Here is a 15,668-nt window from a genome sequence, read left to right on the forward strand (position 1 = left end):
CTGGAACTGCATTTAACTCACACACCATACCATTTTTACTAGTCACGTGCATCTCCATTAACTCCTAAAAACGTGTTTAAATTTGCAAGATGGCAGCTTGATATTGACTTTCTGAAATGTGTTCATCAGAGAATCCACATAATCATACTGTAGTTGGCTCTGTGTTTTGCTGTTTTCCTCTTTGATAAAGTGTCAGCTCTCTTTTTATTCTTTAAAGAACTGAACTTGTAGATTATATATAACTAAAAAAAAAAAAAAAAAAAAAACATCTGTCCTCCAGTAAATTTAAGTGCATGCATTGCCTAATGCCCCAAGCTGTTGCTTTAATATTGATTTGCAAAGATCATAGAGACTTTTTTTCATTTAATTTTAATATAACCAGATAAAACATCCACACGAGGATCTCGTTCACATGTCAGCAGTTTATGTCATTAGGAAAATAACAAAGAAGCAACAAAATTCAGTGTAACAGCACTTTCAGTAAAATGAACCATCCTACAGCAACAAACAATAAATTATAATAAAAAAAGAAACACTATAATACAGCAATTGCCAAAGGGTCTCTCACTATTAGTCCCTAATCCAGGAAACAAAGAACAAAATGACTTCTGAAAGTTTGAGTTCATACACAAGTACAATAAGAATGTGGGGTCCAGCAGCTGTTCAGTTTTTGAGGTGCAAAAATGAGGATTTGTGTCTTACAGGACTTTTGTTGCTATAATATTTGGAAGCACATTTGCCTGAGAAACCATTAATTTGTTTTATCTACATTTAAAACCAATTAAAAGTCAAGTAAACAAGACTGAGAAACAAATAAAAAACAGTAAAAAAATAAAAAAGTCTAACTAAACGAGGCTGTAAAACAAACAAAACAAATATGTGTTGTTTGAAATGCATTTGGATCCTTAAGTTCTTCATTTTTGTATTGAAACGTTTTCCTTTCCTTTCAGGTATTTTCAGATTTAAACCACTTAATTAACCACGATGTAAACAAGTACAAAAATCATTAAAATGTGAAGTTTTTAAAGCCGAAAAAGGAAGAAAGTGAATATTTGCAGAAGTCACTCACTGTTTTATGTAATCCTGTTCTACAGCAGTTGCACTTCAATGAAGAGTAGTAGCTACATTGCAAAATATACATTTGTTTGTTCAGTAACAGACACATTACAATATCAAAAAAGAAGCCTTGGTTCTCGCTGATTTAATTTTGTAACTTCGTCAGAGCTGAGGTCATTACCTCTCAACCTGCAGGAAGAAGGACACAGAGGTCATTAAAGGTCATTAAAATAGACATTTCTGAAAATAAAAAGACAACGTATGCAATGTAACTCTTTCAAATCAACAGAATTGTATGCAGTTGTGTTGCTGTAACATACCATACTGACTTCACTCGCTGATTTTTTTCCAAGGCTTCAATGAGAGATTCCGCCCCCGTCCTGGTTATGCAGTTGTCTGTCAGCCTTTCACAGCAAATACATTGTTAAAACACTGTAAACAGAACTGGATTTGTTGTCTGACATTTACCAGAGCTCCTCCAGTGACGGGCTGTTCCTGATGATCTTGGAGAGAGCACAGGCCCCTGCACTACCTACGCCGTTACCCACCAGGCTGCCAATACATCCATTATTTTTGTAAACTATCAAGCGTACATTAAAAAAAAATAATGCACATATTGTACAACTTTCGGCTATGTAATATCTTTAAGACAAATATTACCTGAGCCACACCAGAGATGGGCTGCTCTCTAAAGCGTTGGCGATGACCTCTGCTCCTTCATCGCCAATATGATTTCCCCAAAGCCTTTCGATGCAAAAAACAAACAAACATTAGTATGAAAAAGAAAATACACAAGTAAAACAGTATATATGTTCCTGTAAAAGTTTACCCTAAATGCGTGAGAGAACGGTTCTGTTTCAGTCCCTCTGCCAGCAACTTTGCTCCATCGGCTGTTATGTTATTGTTTCCCAGCCTGAAAATAAAAGTTTGGATATGTCAACTCCTGCTGTGCACTTCACAGCTTCTCCAAACAGCAATTCACCTTAAAGAAAGGAAATTCTGCTTGGTCTTCAGAAGGTAAGAAAAGTGCTGAGTGCAAGCATCAGTTAGTCTGTTGTTGAAGAGCCTGAAAAATACAAAGTAACAATAAAGGACTGATAACACGTTTGATACCTCCCAACAGACCTAGAGATCAGTACGTACGCTATTTTCTGGAAGTTGTCCCACTGCACACCTTTGTCAGTCAGTTTGCGAATACCCTCATCCGTAATGTTATTATTTCTGAGGCTGACAACAGAAAAAAAGCAGAGGTAAACATCACACCTTTATGTAGGATGACATCAAAATGTATCAGAGGTCTGCAACCTTTAACCCACTTCATCATTTACAAAATTATACTTTGTGTTTTTGTGGATGCTATGCAATATTTACAAAAACTGAAATATAAATGGGAATTTTTTTCAATACAATTTAAACTTGTTTTATCTTTTATACCCTAGTTCCTTTCAAAATAAAACATATCTTGTGTCAAATAAAATCCAGCAGATTTATTTGAATCAAAAACGAAAAAAAACATTACATTTTATATCATAATTTTAGTGCACCTTTACCTTTTTACTATCATATTTATTCATGACAATGTTTGTGAAGAATACAATAACAAGTAATTAAAATCTATACAAGTAAATGCAATTGTATATTTAAAGAAGTTTGTCTCTGAACAGCGACTAGACACTGAGCGGCAGAAGATAAAAAAAACATTTAATAACATAAACAACATAACATAAACATAATTTCCCTTGGGATTAATAAAGTATTTATCTATCTATCTATCTATCTAAAGTTTATTCTACTTGGAAATTACCCTTTTACCATCAGTTTTTCTCAATTAATCTAAATCATAAATAACAAAACTAACTTAGAAATAACGTAAAAGTACTAAAGCTACAAAGCCATTATTTATTATTTTTTTTTAATGTTAGCTTCTACCAGCAGATGCTTAAATTGACACATTGGGGAGAAGAAGGAAGGGAGTAAGCACATCCACATCTGCTACTTTTTTAAAAATGTGTTTTTAATGTCACTATTATTATTTATTATTGTTATTTTTTATTTATTGACATTTTAAAATACATATTACTATTATTTCTGTTACTATAAAAATGACCTTAGCTAGGGGTGATTTTCCCATCATTGAGTATGTCAATGATGGGAATTTGTATTCCCTGGAAAACTCCGCCCATCCCCTCCACCTGCTCCTGGACCAATTCAGGAGCTTACGGACAGTGAGACTTAGGCCCAATCCGAATTCTTCCCTTCTCCCTTCCCCTTCATTTGGCCCTCAAAACGGAGAGTTATGAAAAAATGGTGTCTCATATTTCTAACGTCACTTTCGTCAATGACGTCACCAATAATCGCCGGTCCGCTAGCTTTAGCACAGAGCTTCCAACGCTTGAATATACATAACAACAGTGGCTTTATAACTTTATAAAGGTCATGCTACACCGAAAAGTCATTACTTACATTTAAATGTAAACATCTGTGGTTTAGAGCGCACCCACATGAAGAAAAGCGGTTTTAAAAAAATATAGCTTTTTTCCAAAACCACAAACGTGTTCAAAAAATAAAGGATTTACACGTTTTACTTACTACAAGGAGTTACAAATGTGCATGCAGGGAAGAAGCTGCTCCACTCCAACATCACCCACGGAGTTGTTGTCCAGATTTATACCAATGGGGTTCTTTAAATGCTGGAGCACAAAGGCAAGAGCAGTGCATTCTACTGGGCCAATATCGCAGTAGGTTAGCTTTAGGTGATCCACCTCCAGCTTACTCATCGCATCTTTAGCAATCTTGCTGTCCTGCATCTCATAGATGCACTTGATGAGCCAGACAAATTGAGGTAATGCATGCATGCTCTTCTTCTCTCCCGGCACGGGTCTGGGGATCAGCCGGAAGTGCCTGTGCATGCCCTTGGAAAGGCTTTTTGCCGCCTGTCTGGCTTTCTCCTCCAGCGCAGCGCTAGAACAGTAGTGGAGCCACAAGCTTTTATGGCGCTGGGACAGCAGTCCAGACACAAAGGTGGATACGATCTGCAAATTAGGTGTTTCTGCTGCATTCCTGTCATTCTTTAAAGCCCGACCTCGTTTGTCCAGCAGGCAGACGCCGAAGCACGTGCTGTTTTGTCCTTTTTCTGTTGCGTCCCACAGATCAAATAGTTTCTTCACAGCTGAACGCTCAACATTAGGTGACAAAACAAAATGGAGAGCAGCGAAGAAGCATTGTATTGTCAAATGTAGGAATTCGTAACATTTGCCGTTGATTTGGGAAACATTTCTGCTTTGTATTAGAAAACCTGTCCAGATTTCCCTTTCAGCTACGTTACACATCTCTAGATCAATGCCAGAAAAGACGTAACATGAGGTAGATATTCCATCAAAAGCAAGCTTTCCGAGGTTCAAGACCGTCTCCACGTGCTCCTGCAGCCAGCCTGCTCCTGTGGGGTTCTCCAGAACATGCTTGTGCTGAAAGAAGTGCTGCAGGATCATCAGATAAACATCTGTGAGGGTTTGAGGTTTCCCCTCCCCACAGCCAAGCAACTCTTTATGACACTGGGAGACTATCCAGCAGAGAACTGGACTATGACACAATCCCAGCAAAGCTGTGTTCGCCTGCAGAGATTCCATCACTTTAGCAGCTACAGTGGGATCTCTGTGATGTTGTCTCACAAAGGACTCAATGCCTACCGGAGAAAAGCCTTTCAGGAGGATTTCTCTGCGAAGGTGCTGTTTCAAGCCGGGACCCACTGCGTCTGGACGACTGGTGACCACTTTCCACACCCCTTTCATCAGGGATCCCTGGATCAGGTTGAACAAGAGCACATGTACAGGCGCACGCTGTGTGGGACAGCATAGCCTCTGGTCGTCTGAAAAGCTCTGCTTGAGCTCATCTAGACCATCAAAGGTGAAAAGGATGAGTCGCGGGTGGTCCAGGATGAACTGGAAGATTTCCTCCTGCCCTCTGTCCGGCCAGCAGCAGTGCTGAAACAGAAGCTCCTGCAGAGATAGTTCTCTGAGCTCTGAGTTCAGCCTGCGGCAGCTGAACGGGAACACAAGGAGAAAGTCCTGAAGGGCGACCCCCTGAGACCAGAGAAGGTGTAGCCTCTGCAGCAGGATGCTCTTCCCACTTCCTGCCACCCCGGACACCAGAACCGTGTCCGCCTCCTCGTTCACTGCATCCTCAGGACTGACTATGTCCTCCAGCCTCACGGGTTTGTTGTCAGGTAACTCCAGCTGGACTTCAGTAAAAATATCCTCAAGAGACATGTGACTGGTCCTTCCATAAGTACTGAGAAAACAGGACTGCGCTGACACGAAGCTTCTCAGCTTCTTCTTAAACTTCTTTAGGAACTCTGAAGAAGGGAACATAAAGAAGTGCAGGAGATTAAAAGCAGTCTAAAAAAATCTAAGCATTTGAAAAAATTTAATTAGAAATGGAACAATTAAACAAACTTGAGAAAGCTCTACTAAATATTTTTGTTCTTAGGTATCCATCCTTGGCGGTTGAAAATTTTTCAACAGACAGTATTTCTCAAAAAATGAAATTCTATCTGCATCAACATTGTTAAAAACTTTCAACAATGAGTCATTCAAAAGTCTGCATTTAAACTTTTGTCACTTCTCTCTGGTTTTATTTAAATGTGGAACTTTTGATTAGATTAGCCTCAGTTCAAACCACAAAGTCAAAGATGTTAATCCACCTGCTGTAAATTCAAAGTTTTCCCTTCAGCTCATATTTACGGCATGATTGTGATGACAGTCATTGATAAAAGCAATTACTGTAAGTCTAATCGGCTTAGAGCAAATTTAGATCTATTGTACAAAACATTTAAAGAAATGTTCGTGTTTTATGATTTTAATTAATTTTTCGAGGTATATAAATATAGACAGGTTTTTTTAAATATATACTTTTGCACTGAAAAGTGTTTTTATTATAATTTTATTTATCATAATTTTATTTATTAAATGGTTGCACCTCTAACTTGTTCTTCATCTTTTTTCTTTATTAAAATAATATTTCTAATCTGACTATATTAAGTATTGCAGCAACTGGATGGATGAGAAGAGATTAGAGATTAAAAATAAAATAAGAAGAAAGTTTCATGGTGGACACATTAAAAGAATAGTCCTTATTCACATTTTCATGTAGATAATCAGTGACATTTTAATAAGTAATCATGCCTTCATGAAGAAAAGAGCATCTATCTCAGACAAGGAAATACCTCTAGAATTGAGGAGCTCGTCCTGGTTCTGGGAAGATTGGGGTTCTTCACTTTGCTGAACGAACTGTAGCAGCGTTTTTGATGCTGACTCGCCTTTGAACCTGACATGATCCAGAAGACGCCTCGCCTGAACAAAAATAAACACACACAATCAATGCACATATTTGTATAGAAACTTGAACAAATCAAAGTTGTCAAGAACTTAAAAAAAGCAAAAACAATTAAATAGACATAGAAAATTAAAGTATTTTGTTAAAATGACAATAAAAGAAATGAGAATTTAATAAAAACAAAAGGAAAAGAAAGGAGAATGTGAAAATGTAAGTACTTCTAGTGGTTTTGTTGTAAGCATAAAATCTAAAATGGGGCTGCATGAATGATCCTGTTTGCAAACAAGACAGCACATGTGGAAAAGTCCCTCATTGCTAAACAAGTCTTTTCGTAGCTATACCTGCAGTCATCACCATGTACAGAACAGGGTGTCTGCTCTCACATTGTAGTTTATTTTTGGTCATTTTGTGGATGTTTGTATGCAAATCGACTTACAAAGGAGGAACATAAGAACAAAACTGACAGTCATTCATTGCAAGTTAAGAGAAGCGCTAAAAGAAACATGTTTGACACATTGACTCAATAATCCACTCACTTATTTGGGCAGGGAAACCCCCTCGTATACCCAACGCTCATCTTCATAGACATACTTCTGTTGGTGGCCTGGGCCTTCCTTTATTTAGACACTACTACTGGGCAGCTAATTCAAGAGCCCGTTCGCTTTGGCAGCAGGGTTGCCAAGGAAACCACCTATAGAGGACCTCCCTCTCTGGCTACAAGAAGAATCAGCATCGATTTCTGAAACTTCCCTCCAGGCCTTATTGTTTTCTAACATAAAATCCTCCAACAAAGTGACAGGCTATCAAAATATTAGGTCAAATTAGAAACTCACTTAAATTACCAAACCTCCTAATAAAGTCCCCAATAACACATAATTGTTTTAAACCAGGAAGGATGGATAAGGTGTTCTTGGATTGGCGAGAAAAGGGGTTAAAACTAATCGAGAACTTGTACATAGATAATAGATTTGCCTCCTTTGTTTAGCAAAGTTTGGCAACCATTAGAATTATTACAAGATAGTTTATATAAATTGTACCTTAATTTATATATTCCCCACCATTTGCATGTCTGATTTTATTTTTTATTTATTTACTCTATTTCTCTTTTCTTTACTTTTGTTTGCACTTTCTTCCTTTTTATGCCAATTGTCAATGTTGTTCACATATGCTGACTAAAATTCTGTTTTGGCACAAGACTCTTTTGAAAATTAAAATAAAATTAAAAAAAAAATGTCTCAGGCACAAGAAACGCCAAGGAGTTTGTAGTTTTGTAAATCTGTCAGAGGAGGTCAGTCTTTGGCATTTCCTTTAATACTATGCAATGGATATAAAATTTACACATTTCATTCCACCATTATGGGATTAAAGAGCTGTAGAGTTATGATCTGTTGTTGGGTGGGATCACCAGTGCAGTGACTGAGATAGGTTGTGGTCAAGTGATAGGGTTTAAAATACAACTTAAGCCAAAACAGAGATCTGTACCCGTGTCCTTTTGATTCCAGGAAATCCAACTGCCAATGGTACATGTTCTCACAAGTTTGAGTCATAACGATGTATTCAATCACAGTCTTCTAGAATTCCAATTTTATTTGTAATTTGGATTTTATCAAACAGCTCTAAAGGTATTTGAGGAATCAGGAAGCTATAATTGAGTGTTCCACTTTCATTAAAATATTACAGCCTAATTCATTTTATTTCTTAGAATATTCATTTTATCAAACATTTTCCAATTCATGACAACCTTTGTTACTGTCATTCATTTTTCTTCTTGTCAGTCTTGGGTTTAGATTGAAGCTATAACTGGCCTTTAAGAAATTTGGATTTGCATTCATGACCTTCTTTTTTTTAATAATAAACAAGAATTATGTCTATTTTTGGCACAAACAAAAGCAAAACTATAAAATGAACCTAGCATCCCTCGAAATGTGATTTTCTTTTTTCTATTTACGTTTGAAAACAGCTCAAATAACTTATTTTCAAAATAAAAGATGCTCTGTTCCAAACAGGATCATGTCAGTGCAGCTCTGGGCAGCAAGTAATGAATGTTGTGCAGTATAAGACCATATGTGCTTTTAACTCATAAAAGATCAAACTTTTTACTAAAGTTTTGCTTTGCATATAAAATCTGTTCATTCTGTTGGTACCGTTGAGCAACAAGACGTCTTCAGGTCAACAGGGATGTAAAAAACTGCAAAGTTTATCATCTATGTGCACCTCAGCCATCAATTTATAAATTTAACTCATCCAAATTAAATAAATGCTAATTATTATTTAAAAAAAAGCCATTTCATTTTTCTTTAATTTATTTATGTTTTGTCCTTTTTCCCTCTCTTTGTCCTCAGCAGTCTTATACTGCTGGATTTAGTTATTTTAGTTTGGGGTTGGACATTGGTAGTCTTATTTTGTGGGGCTTTGTTTATTTGTTTTCTTTAGGTAGTTTTGGTTAGGCAGTCATTAGCAGGGAGCTGCTGACTCCGACGGTCGACATGACTGAATCAGTAGTCTCCATGACTTGTTTTATGTTTGGCCAAGGAGCCACCATGGAGAGATAAAGAGCCACATGTAGCTCTGGATTTGCAGACCCCTGATCTAAACCCTCCCAAACCTTTGAACCCAATCAATTCTCATTCATTTTAGTGTTAAACCTGAAAAATGCTCACCTGTTGAGATGGGGTGTAAACAGGCAGCTGCACTTCATTAGCATCTGCAGAGGAGAAGTGTCCGGACTCAACGAGAGCATCCACCGCATCATGAACGCATCCCTGCAGCTTCCAGACCAGACTGGGTCTTTGTCTTAGGACCATCTCCGTCCATGTTCCCTGAGTGTCTTCAAGTTCGTCCAAAGTGGATGAGCGTTCTAAGAAGTGCAGAGCTGCCCCCTGCTCTTTGGGTAGAATCTGTTTGAGAGCAGCGAGGAAGAGCTCACAGGTGTCTGCACCCTTTGTGTAAACCAGGTCGAGCAGTTGTCTGGCGTTGCTGTTCAGTGGTCTTCCTGTAACCTGTATGTTCTGGTAGTCCTCCCATGTGATCTCCTCCTTAGACAGCAGAACGTCCAGAATGCTTTCCAGTTGTTCAGCAGAGCCACCGCTGCAGAGAGCACGCAGAATCTCCGTACGCTGCTTCAGCAAACGTTCCATGGCAGAAGGGCTTCTTTCACATCGGCTTCCATGCTCCAGGATTCCAGTTCAGACCCGAGCTGCTTGTAACGCCCAAACCTGTCAAACATAGATCTAATCATTCCTGGCAAGAATCCACCCGTATGACAATTCTTACATTACATGTTTGCATTGAGAGACAGCCAAACTCCATAGTGATCTTTGTGTGACGTACATCCATGTAACCCAAATTCTGTCAAAACCTGGAGAAATACTTAAAAAACCAGTTGTTGAAACACAAACACTTACTACGAATACCAGCAATCGAGGCTCCTTCTCTCATTTGGTCTTCCTGAAACATTTGTCGGTGAGCCTCAGTCTGTCCTCTTCCTCATTCCACATCTGAAAGTGAAACTGGTTCTGTACAGTCCGAAATGGAAAGTAAATGCAAGTTTAAAAAAGAGAGAACAAACTGAGGTACCTCTCTGTTGGGGCAGATGTGTTTCCTGCTCAGTTTTGTCATATGTACGCATGTTTCCACATCCTCCTTTACAAGAAATGTGAATTAGGTCACTTATAATCTAAAAATACTTTAATTTCAACGCTTCTTTTGTGTTAAAGCAATGCTGTGTGGAACATTCCTGAGTATGGGGAAAACCCTTCAGGTTCTCACACACGAGGGTTGTAGTGTGATGCTGAAACCACTTGGTGGAACTGTTGTGTAATGAAAAAATCTACCCATTTGTAGAGAAACCTGGGAATTTTTTTAAACGTTTTGACATATTTTCTGCAGCAATGTAGTTTCTTCTTTAACTTAAAGTGCATGTATGAGAAAATGGTGAAAAGATGAGGTACATCAAGTATTTTCTGTATTATACAGCATATCTATTGTAAGTTCTCATTTTTTAATTATTTTGCTCCCTCCTGAGTGTTGTAATTGGTTCATTATCAGGCCTCTCTGTTCTGCGGGGAAACATACATGAGCAGAAGAAATCAAAGATTGCTTCTTTTTGTCTCCTCATCTCAGTAACAGGCAGCTCCACCTTGGGGAGTGTAATGCAGAGTACTACCTGTTAGGCATCCTGTGTGAAACTCAAAGGAGCAGTGCTGTCATCCACATCCAGAGCAGTTTGAGAAACTCAAAATCAGGAATAAAAATACCAATAAAAGTAATTTATTCAAGTATGAAAGAGTCATAGACAAATGTGTATGAGTTACAATAGCCCAGCCTTCTTTTTTTTAACTTCTTAAGATGTTAAGAAGCTTCTTAAATGGGGCGTACCATGATTTTTGTGTCTTTCAGAGTAAACTATATCCATATAATCATATATGACATTTGGAATACTAAAAAACATTATTTATGAAATATGAGTTATCTTTGTGAACTCTTTTCATAACCTGAAGTTGATGCAGCAGTGAAGCTAGCTGATAAAAGCTAGCTCGGGCTGCTAGCTTTGCAGAGAAAGTGTTCTTCCCTTCTCGCTTCACCTTAATTTGAAGTGGCAGTTGAAGTCGTGTCCGGGGTTTTTATTTTTTCAAATTTCACCCTCTAAACAGAGGGGTTTAAAGTCCACCGTCGCAAGGGTAAACCGCGTCGCTCTTAGAAACGCTTTTCTTCACGTGGATGAGCTGTGAAGCACATACGTTTACATTTAAATGTAAATAATGACTTTATGTTGTATCATGACCTTTTCAAAGTTATAAAACCACTGTTGTTATGTATATTCAAGCGCTGGAAGCTCCGCTCCAATGCTAGCGGACCGGCGATTAATGATGACTTCATCGAACGAAAGTCGCGTCCGAAATATTAGGCACAATTCTTTCATAACCCTCCGTTTGGAGGGCCAAATGAAGGGGAAGGGAGAAGGGAAGAATTCGGATTGGGCCTTTGTGCTAGCCTGGGGGCGGAGCAGACTCTTCCTGGAGGGGGCGCTTCACACTTTGTGACATCAGATTGTGAGGATCCACTCGTTTTTGTGGGTATGGGAGGGGCTGCTGTTGAGAGCGCAGGTTTTTAGAGGATTGTGAACGGATCAAAATACCGCTTTGGGGTTTTTTATAGAGAAGAATGAACTAACAGTTAAAAAAGTAGATTTTTTCATGGTATGGCCCCTTTAAGACATTTTTATTCAGATGGGCTTTTAGTTAACTTTTGTTTCGAACTGCCTTTTATTTGTTTTGTTTATTGTATCTTACCTAATATTTTTGTCAATTTTATTAAATTTGTATAGCTTTTTTATCATGCTTTGTTAAGCACTTTTTCAGCTACTTTACCTGAAAAGGTGCTTTTTAAATAATGTTCTTCATCTTTTTTGTTTTGTTAAAAAATAGTAATAAGTAGAAACTGATGTGATTAGGTTATAATTCTGTTTTTTATTGTAATTATTCTGCAGTTTGTCTGGTATTTATATGGAGAGAATATAGTCACATATGATTTGATTTGTGAGTGCAGAAATCTTGATTTGTAACTTGTCTGCCTATTTGTATGTAACTTTGGATTTGTGTGCATAATTCTTGATTTGTAACTCATACAATACATTTTGTACGTAACTTGTTTGTACTTGCAATTGTGTGTTCATGTGTACAAAAATTGCAAAATACGGAAAAAGTACAATTTACACACCACAACTTAAATTTACAATAGCTTCAAGCCAGCTTGGCAGGGGAAGTGTAACCTAAGGAGCAATGAGAATGGAAAACTTTAGTGTTGAGTGTTTTAAAAACACATATTTAGATATTTTCATATTAATTGTCGGGCACATCTGTTTGAGAAAGTGGGAAAATGTCAGGTTTTCACCAGATATTATTACCAATCTAAGTTCAAAGCTGCTGATAAGAAGCTAACAGGATTTAAATGCATCAATTACACACAAATCTTGGAGACATGAAAAGAAACTCACATCAGATTTGCTCGTAAATGCTGTTTTGTGTGTGTATATCAGGCGATTTGTGCGTACTTTTTAGAGATTTGGATGTGTTGTTAGTTTTAAGGTGCAGTAATTTTAAGTTGTGAGTGTTTACCATGTAGTCTGTAAGTTTTGTACATAAGTACACAATTGCAAGTACATACAGTTACGTAAAAAATGAACTGTATGAATTACAAATAAAAAAATAACGCACACACAAATCTAAAGTAACTCACACAAGTAGGCAGACACAAGTTACAAATCAAGAATAACATACAAATCAAATAGGACTATATTTTCTATATATATTTAAGATACAATTTAATCATACGTGAGTAATTTTTTCAGTACACTAAATTATGTGACTTTGAAGCTTTGGGGGGTCAATGGATCCCTTTTGTACAGTTCAAGGAACCTTCTCTGGCTTTTGATGAAAACAACAATCTAAGTAATTTTACTGTACGCACTTTATATCGATGCTGCTTTAAAAAATTATGTCAAAAACAATCATGAATCTTCCTTTTCTTGGTCGTTAATACAGCTTTTCAAATTTCACACTGAAAAGAAGAACTCTCCATCTGTGCTGCCACGAGAAAAGCTGAAGGTCACCAAGAAAGTACCCTGAAATTCAATAAGAGGTGCCAAATTAAACGATTAGTTGACATTTATTGAAGACATTAAAAGCGAGTTTAGCCTTGCAGGAATGAGAAAACTGACTCATGGGTTGGAGGGGTTTGTGTGTAATGAGAAAAGGCCTATTCATGCAGAAGTGGAGGACATCTATTTTAGTGCAGGGAAGCATCAGTGGGTGTGTCAATCAGGGGCTAATTGACATGAGGATTAAAGCTCACATCTAAGAGTCTGTGTTTTTGCACAAGCAGCAAATGTGAACAAGTCTGGTCTCCAGTGTCTCCCCAAGGTTTGGGGTGCTGCGCTCAAGGTTAGCGCACGGCGCCCCTCTGAGCGTGCATCGTCTGAGATGGGTCCTACTTGTTGGACATTCATTATCAAACTCTGTTTGCTCCTTTCATCTGCAGCTCTCTGCAGCACTCAGCGTAAACTACTGAGGCACCTTGCAGCTTGACATCTCTCCATTCAGTCTGTACCTTAAACAGCATGCTGCCACATCAAAGAGCCACGGCTGCCTTTGATGTTGCGAAAAAGAAAGAGCTCCAATGATCTACTAAAAACCAATGCAACTTTCTGAAGCCTTGTTTTATTCATTTGCTATGTCTAGAAGTCTGAAGTCAGGCTCTAAAAGTCCAGACAGCAGATTTGGATTTTGCAAGCTGGATTGTCCTCTTTGGTGTTTGAAGCCAATACGAGCCGGCTAAGACTCTTCATAAGGCTGTGCTGTACGTGGAGTTTTTCCGTGTTCGTGTCCTTTACTGACCCTTAAAAGTGTGCGGTGAAATGTACTTGAACTTAAGGAAAAAGCTGCAAATGCAGCGGCAGAGCTAAGGCAGTGAACCCAGTGGATATGCACTGTAAGGATGTAAACAAATACAGATTTGGGGGATTTATCAAGGAATTTCAAAATCACTCCAATGAAAAGCATTTTTCTCATGATGATGGGCATATATTTAATAATTTAGGATTAAAACTGAGTAATCTGAGTATTTCTCAATTCAAATTGTGATGATTCAGGAGCAGATGAAAACCTGCAGTTTTTTTTTTTTTTTGCTAAAAACTGCATAAACATAGTTAAAAGACTTTAACGAAGATGGTCTTTTCGGTCCTTTCTACATATTTATAAATCTGTAAGTTTAAAGAGTCAAATATATCTATATAATTTAACTGTCACCAAAAAAAAAGATACTTGCAAACCAGATAAATTAATAACATTTTTGCTGTGAATAATGTTGGTACACACACATTCCATGCACTACATCAATGTTAAGTTCAGAAAACATCAGTTGATTCATAAAAAATCATTTTCTTACATTAGCTCTTTCAAGGTTTTTTCCAGTTTCACTGTTTGGAGGTTCTGCGTTGAATCCTGTTTATGCCTCCATATGTGTGCATGTTCTCCCTTGTGCTCGGATTCGTCCTAAACGGCAGTTCAAAAAACGGAAGCTGCAATGCAAAAACTAAATCTAAATCTTAGGAAAGTACAAAAAAACGATTTTTTTCTGTCTTGCAAGGACAAATTTTTGGTGAGTTTTCGAACATTTTTGCTAATTTTTGCTTGAAGCCAATGAAATGTTGCCGTCTCCTAAAACAATATGGTCCTTGCAGTCAGTGACTGTTGTGAGTCAAAATAAAGATCTGTGTTAGCTATGCTGTAACCACTTTGAAATATACAGACAGAATGATTCTATCCTTTAATTTTAGCCTCATTTTTATTAGGTTTCAATGATTTAAGGATCTTTTATTGTCATTTCACCACAAGAATAAAATGAAATGTGTGTCTCTGGACCCAGACCAGCTGTTTAAAGTGCGAGTTCTTCTTTTTCTTTTGACTTTTCCCTTCAGGGGTCACCACAGCATATCATCTTCCTCCATCCAACCCCCGTCTTCTGCATCCCAAGCTACCCGGGCCTCGAGTGATCCAGTATGAATATCATAGATCTGATTTGCATATCTGGTTGGACAAAGATTTACGTCGGATGCCCTTTCTGACTCAACCCTCAGTATTAATCTGGGCTTGGGACCAGCACAGTGAGACCCTGGCTTGGGTCCCCCCCATGGATAAAATAACATTTACTGTATATGACTTAAGTGTCTCAATTAAACACATTTAATTTGTAAGGCAAAAGTCTCAAAGCTTCAACAACATTTATCCATTTACAAACATAATTGTGTTTATTTGAGTAATTTATACTCCCATATGAATGTGGTAGTTTTTTTATTATTATGGCTTCAGATCCATACTCTTAAAAGTCTACTTCTCAAACAAAAACATGAAAAAAGTGAACTTTTTGGAGATTTTTTTTTTTTACAAAAATCACCCAAATTACCCCAAATGACTATTTACTTTTTATTTATCAGCCAATTAAACTCACAACTCCACAGCCTCAGGGAGCAAATACTGAAGGAAAATAACTGTTTTTTTTAAGTTTTTATTCCAATGAGCGCTTGATAATTTGGATGCTAAGTGAGATGCAATTGTCCAGTTCTAACAAGAAAAATGGAAGCTGTTTTCTTAAAAATTATTCTCTTATTTTACAGAAAGAAAAAAAAATAACATGAATCCAATCATATTGATAACATTTACACTATTTATGTGACTCTGATTAAACCATGATTTGAATTTCTGTTCCTTTTGATTATTATTTGC

General features: G+C 37.4%; 1 protein-coding gene across 1 annotated transcript; it reads right to left on the reverse strand.

Moving 5' to 3' along the window:
* Window positions 1–786: 786 nt before the first annotated feature.
* Window positions 787–10,067, reverse strand: nod2 (nucleotide-binding oligomerization domain containing 2). Its single transcript, XM_036211309.1, has 11 exons — window positions 9,792–10,067; window positions 9,048–9,602; window positions 6,278–6,404; window positions 3,646–5,407; window positions 2,200–2,283; window positions 2,039–2,122; window positions 1,886–1,969; window positions 1,717–1,800; window positions 1,525–1,608; window positions 1,377–1,460; window positions 787–1,245 (listed from the first exon to the last, which is right to left on the reverse strand). Exons 2-11 carry the CDS (start codon window positions 9,522–9,524, stop codon window positions 1,173–1,175), a joined length of 2,943 nt encoding a protein of 980 aa, XP_036067202.1. The 5' UTR covers window positions 9,525–9,602; window positions 9,792–10,067; the 3' UTR covers window positions 787–1,172.
* Between the last annotated feature and the right edge of the window lie 5,601 nt (window positions 10,068–15,668).

This window comes from Oryzias melastigma, linkage group LG3, assembly GCF_002922805.2.
Source record: "Oryzias melastigma strain HK-1 linkage group LG3, ASM292280v2, whole genome shotgun sequence".
Lineage (NCBI taxonomy): Eukaryota > Metazoa > Chordata > Actinopteri > Beloniformes > Adrianichthyidae > Oryzias > Oryzias melastigma.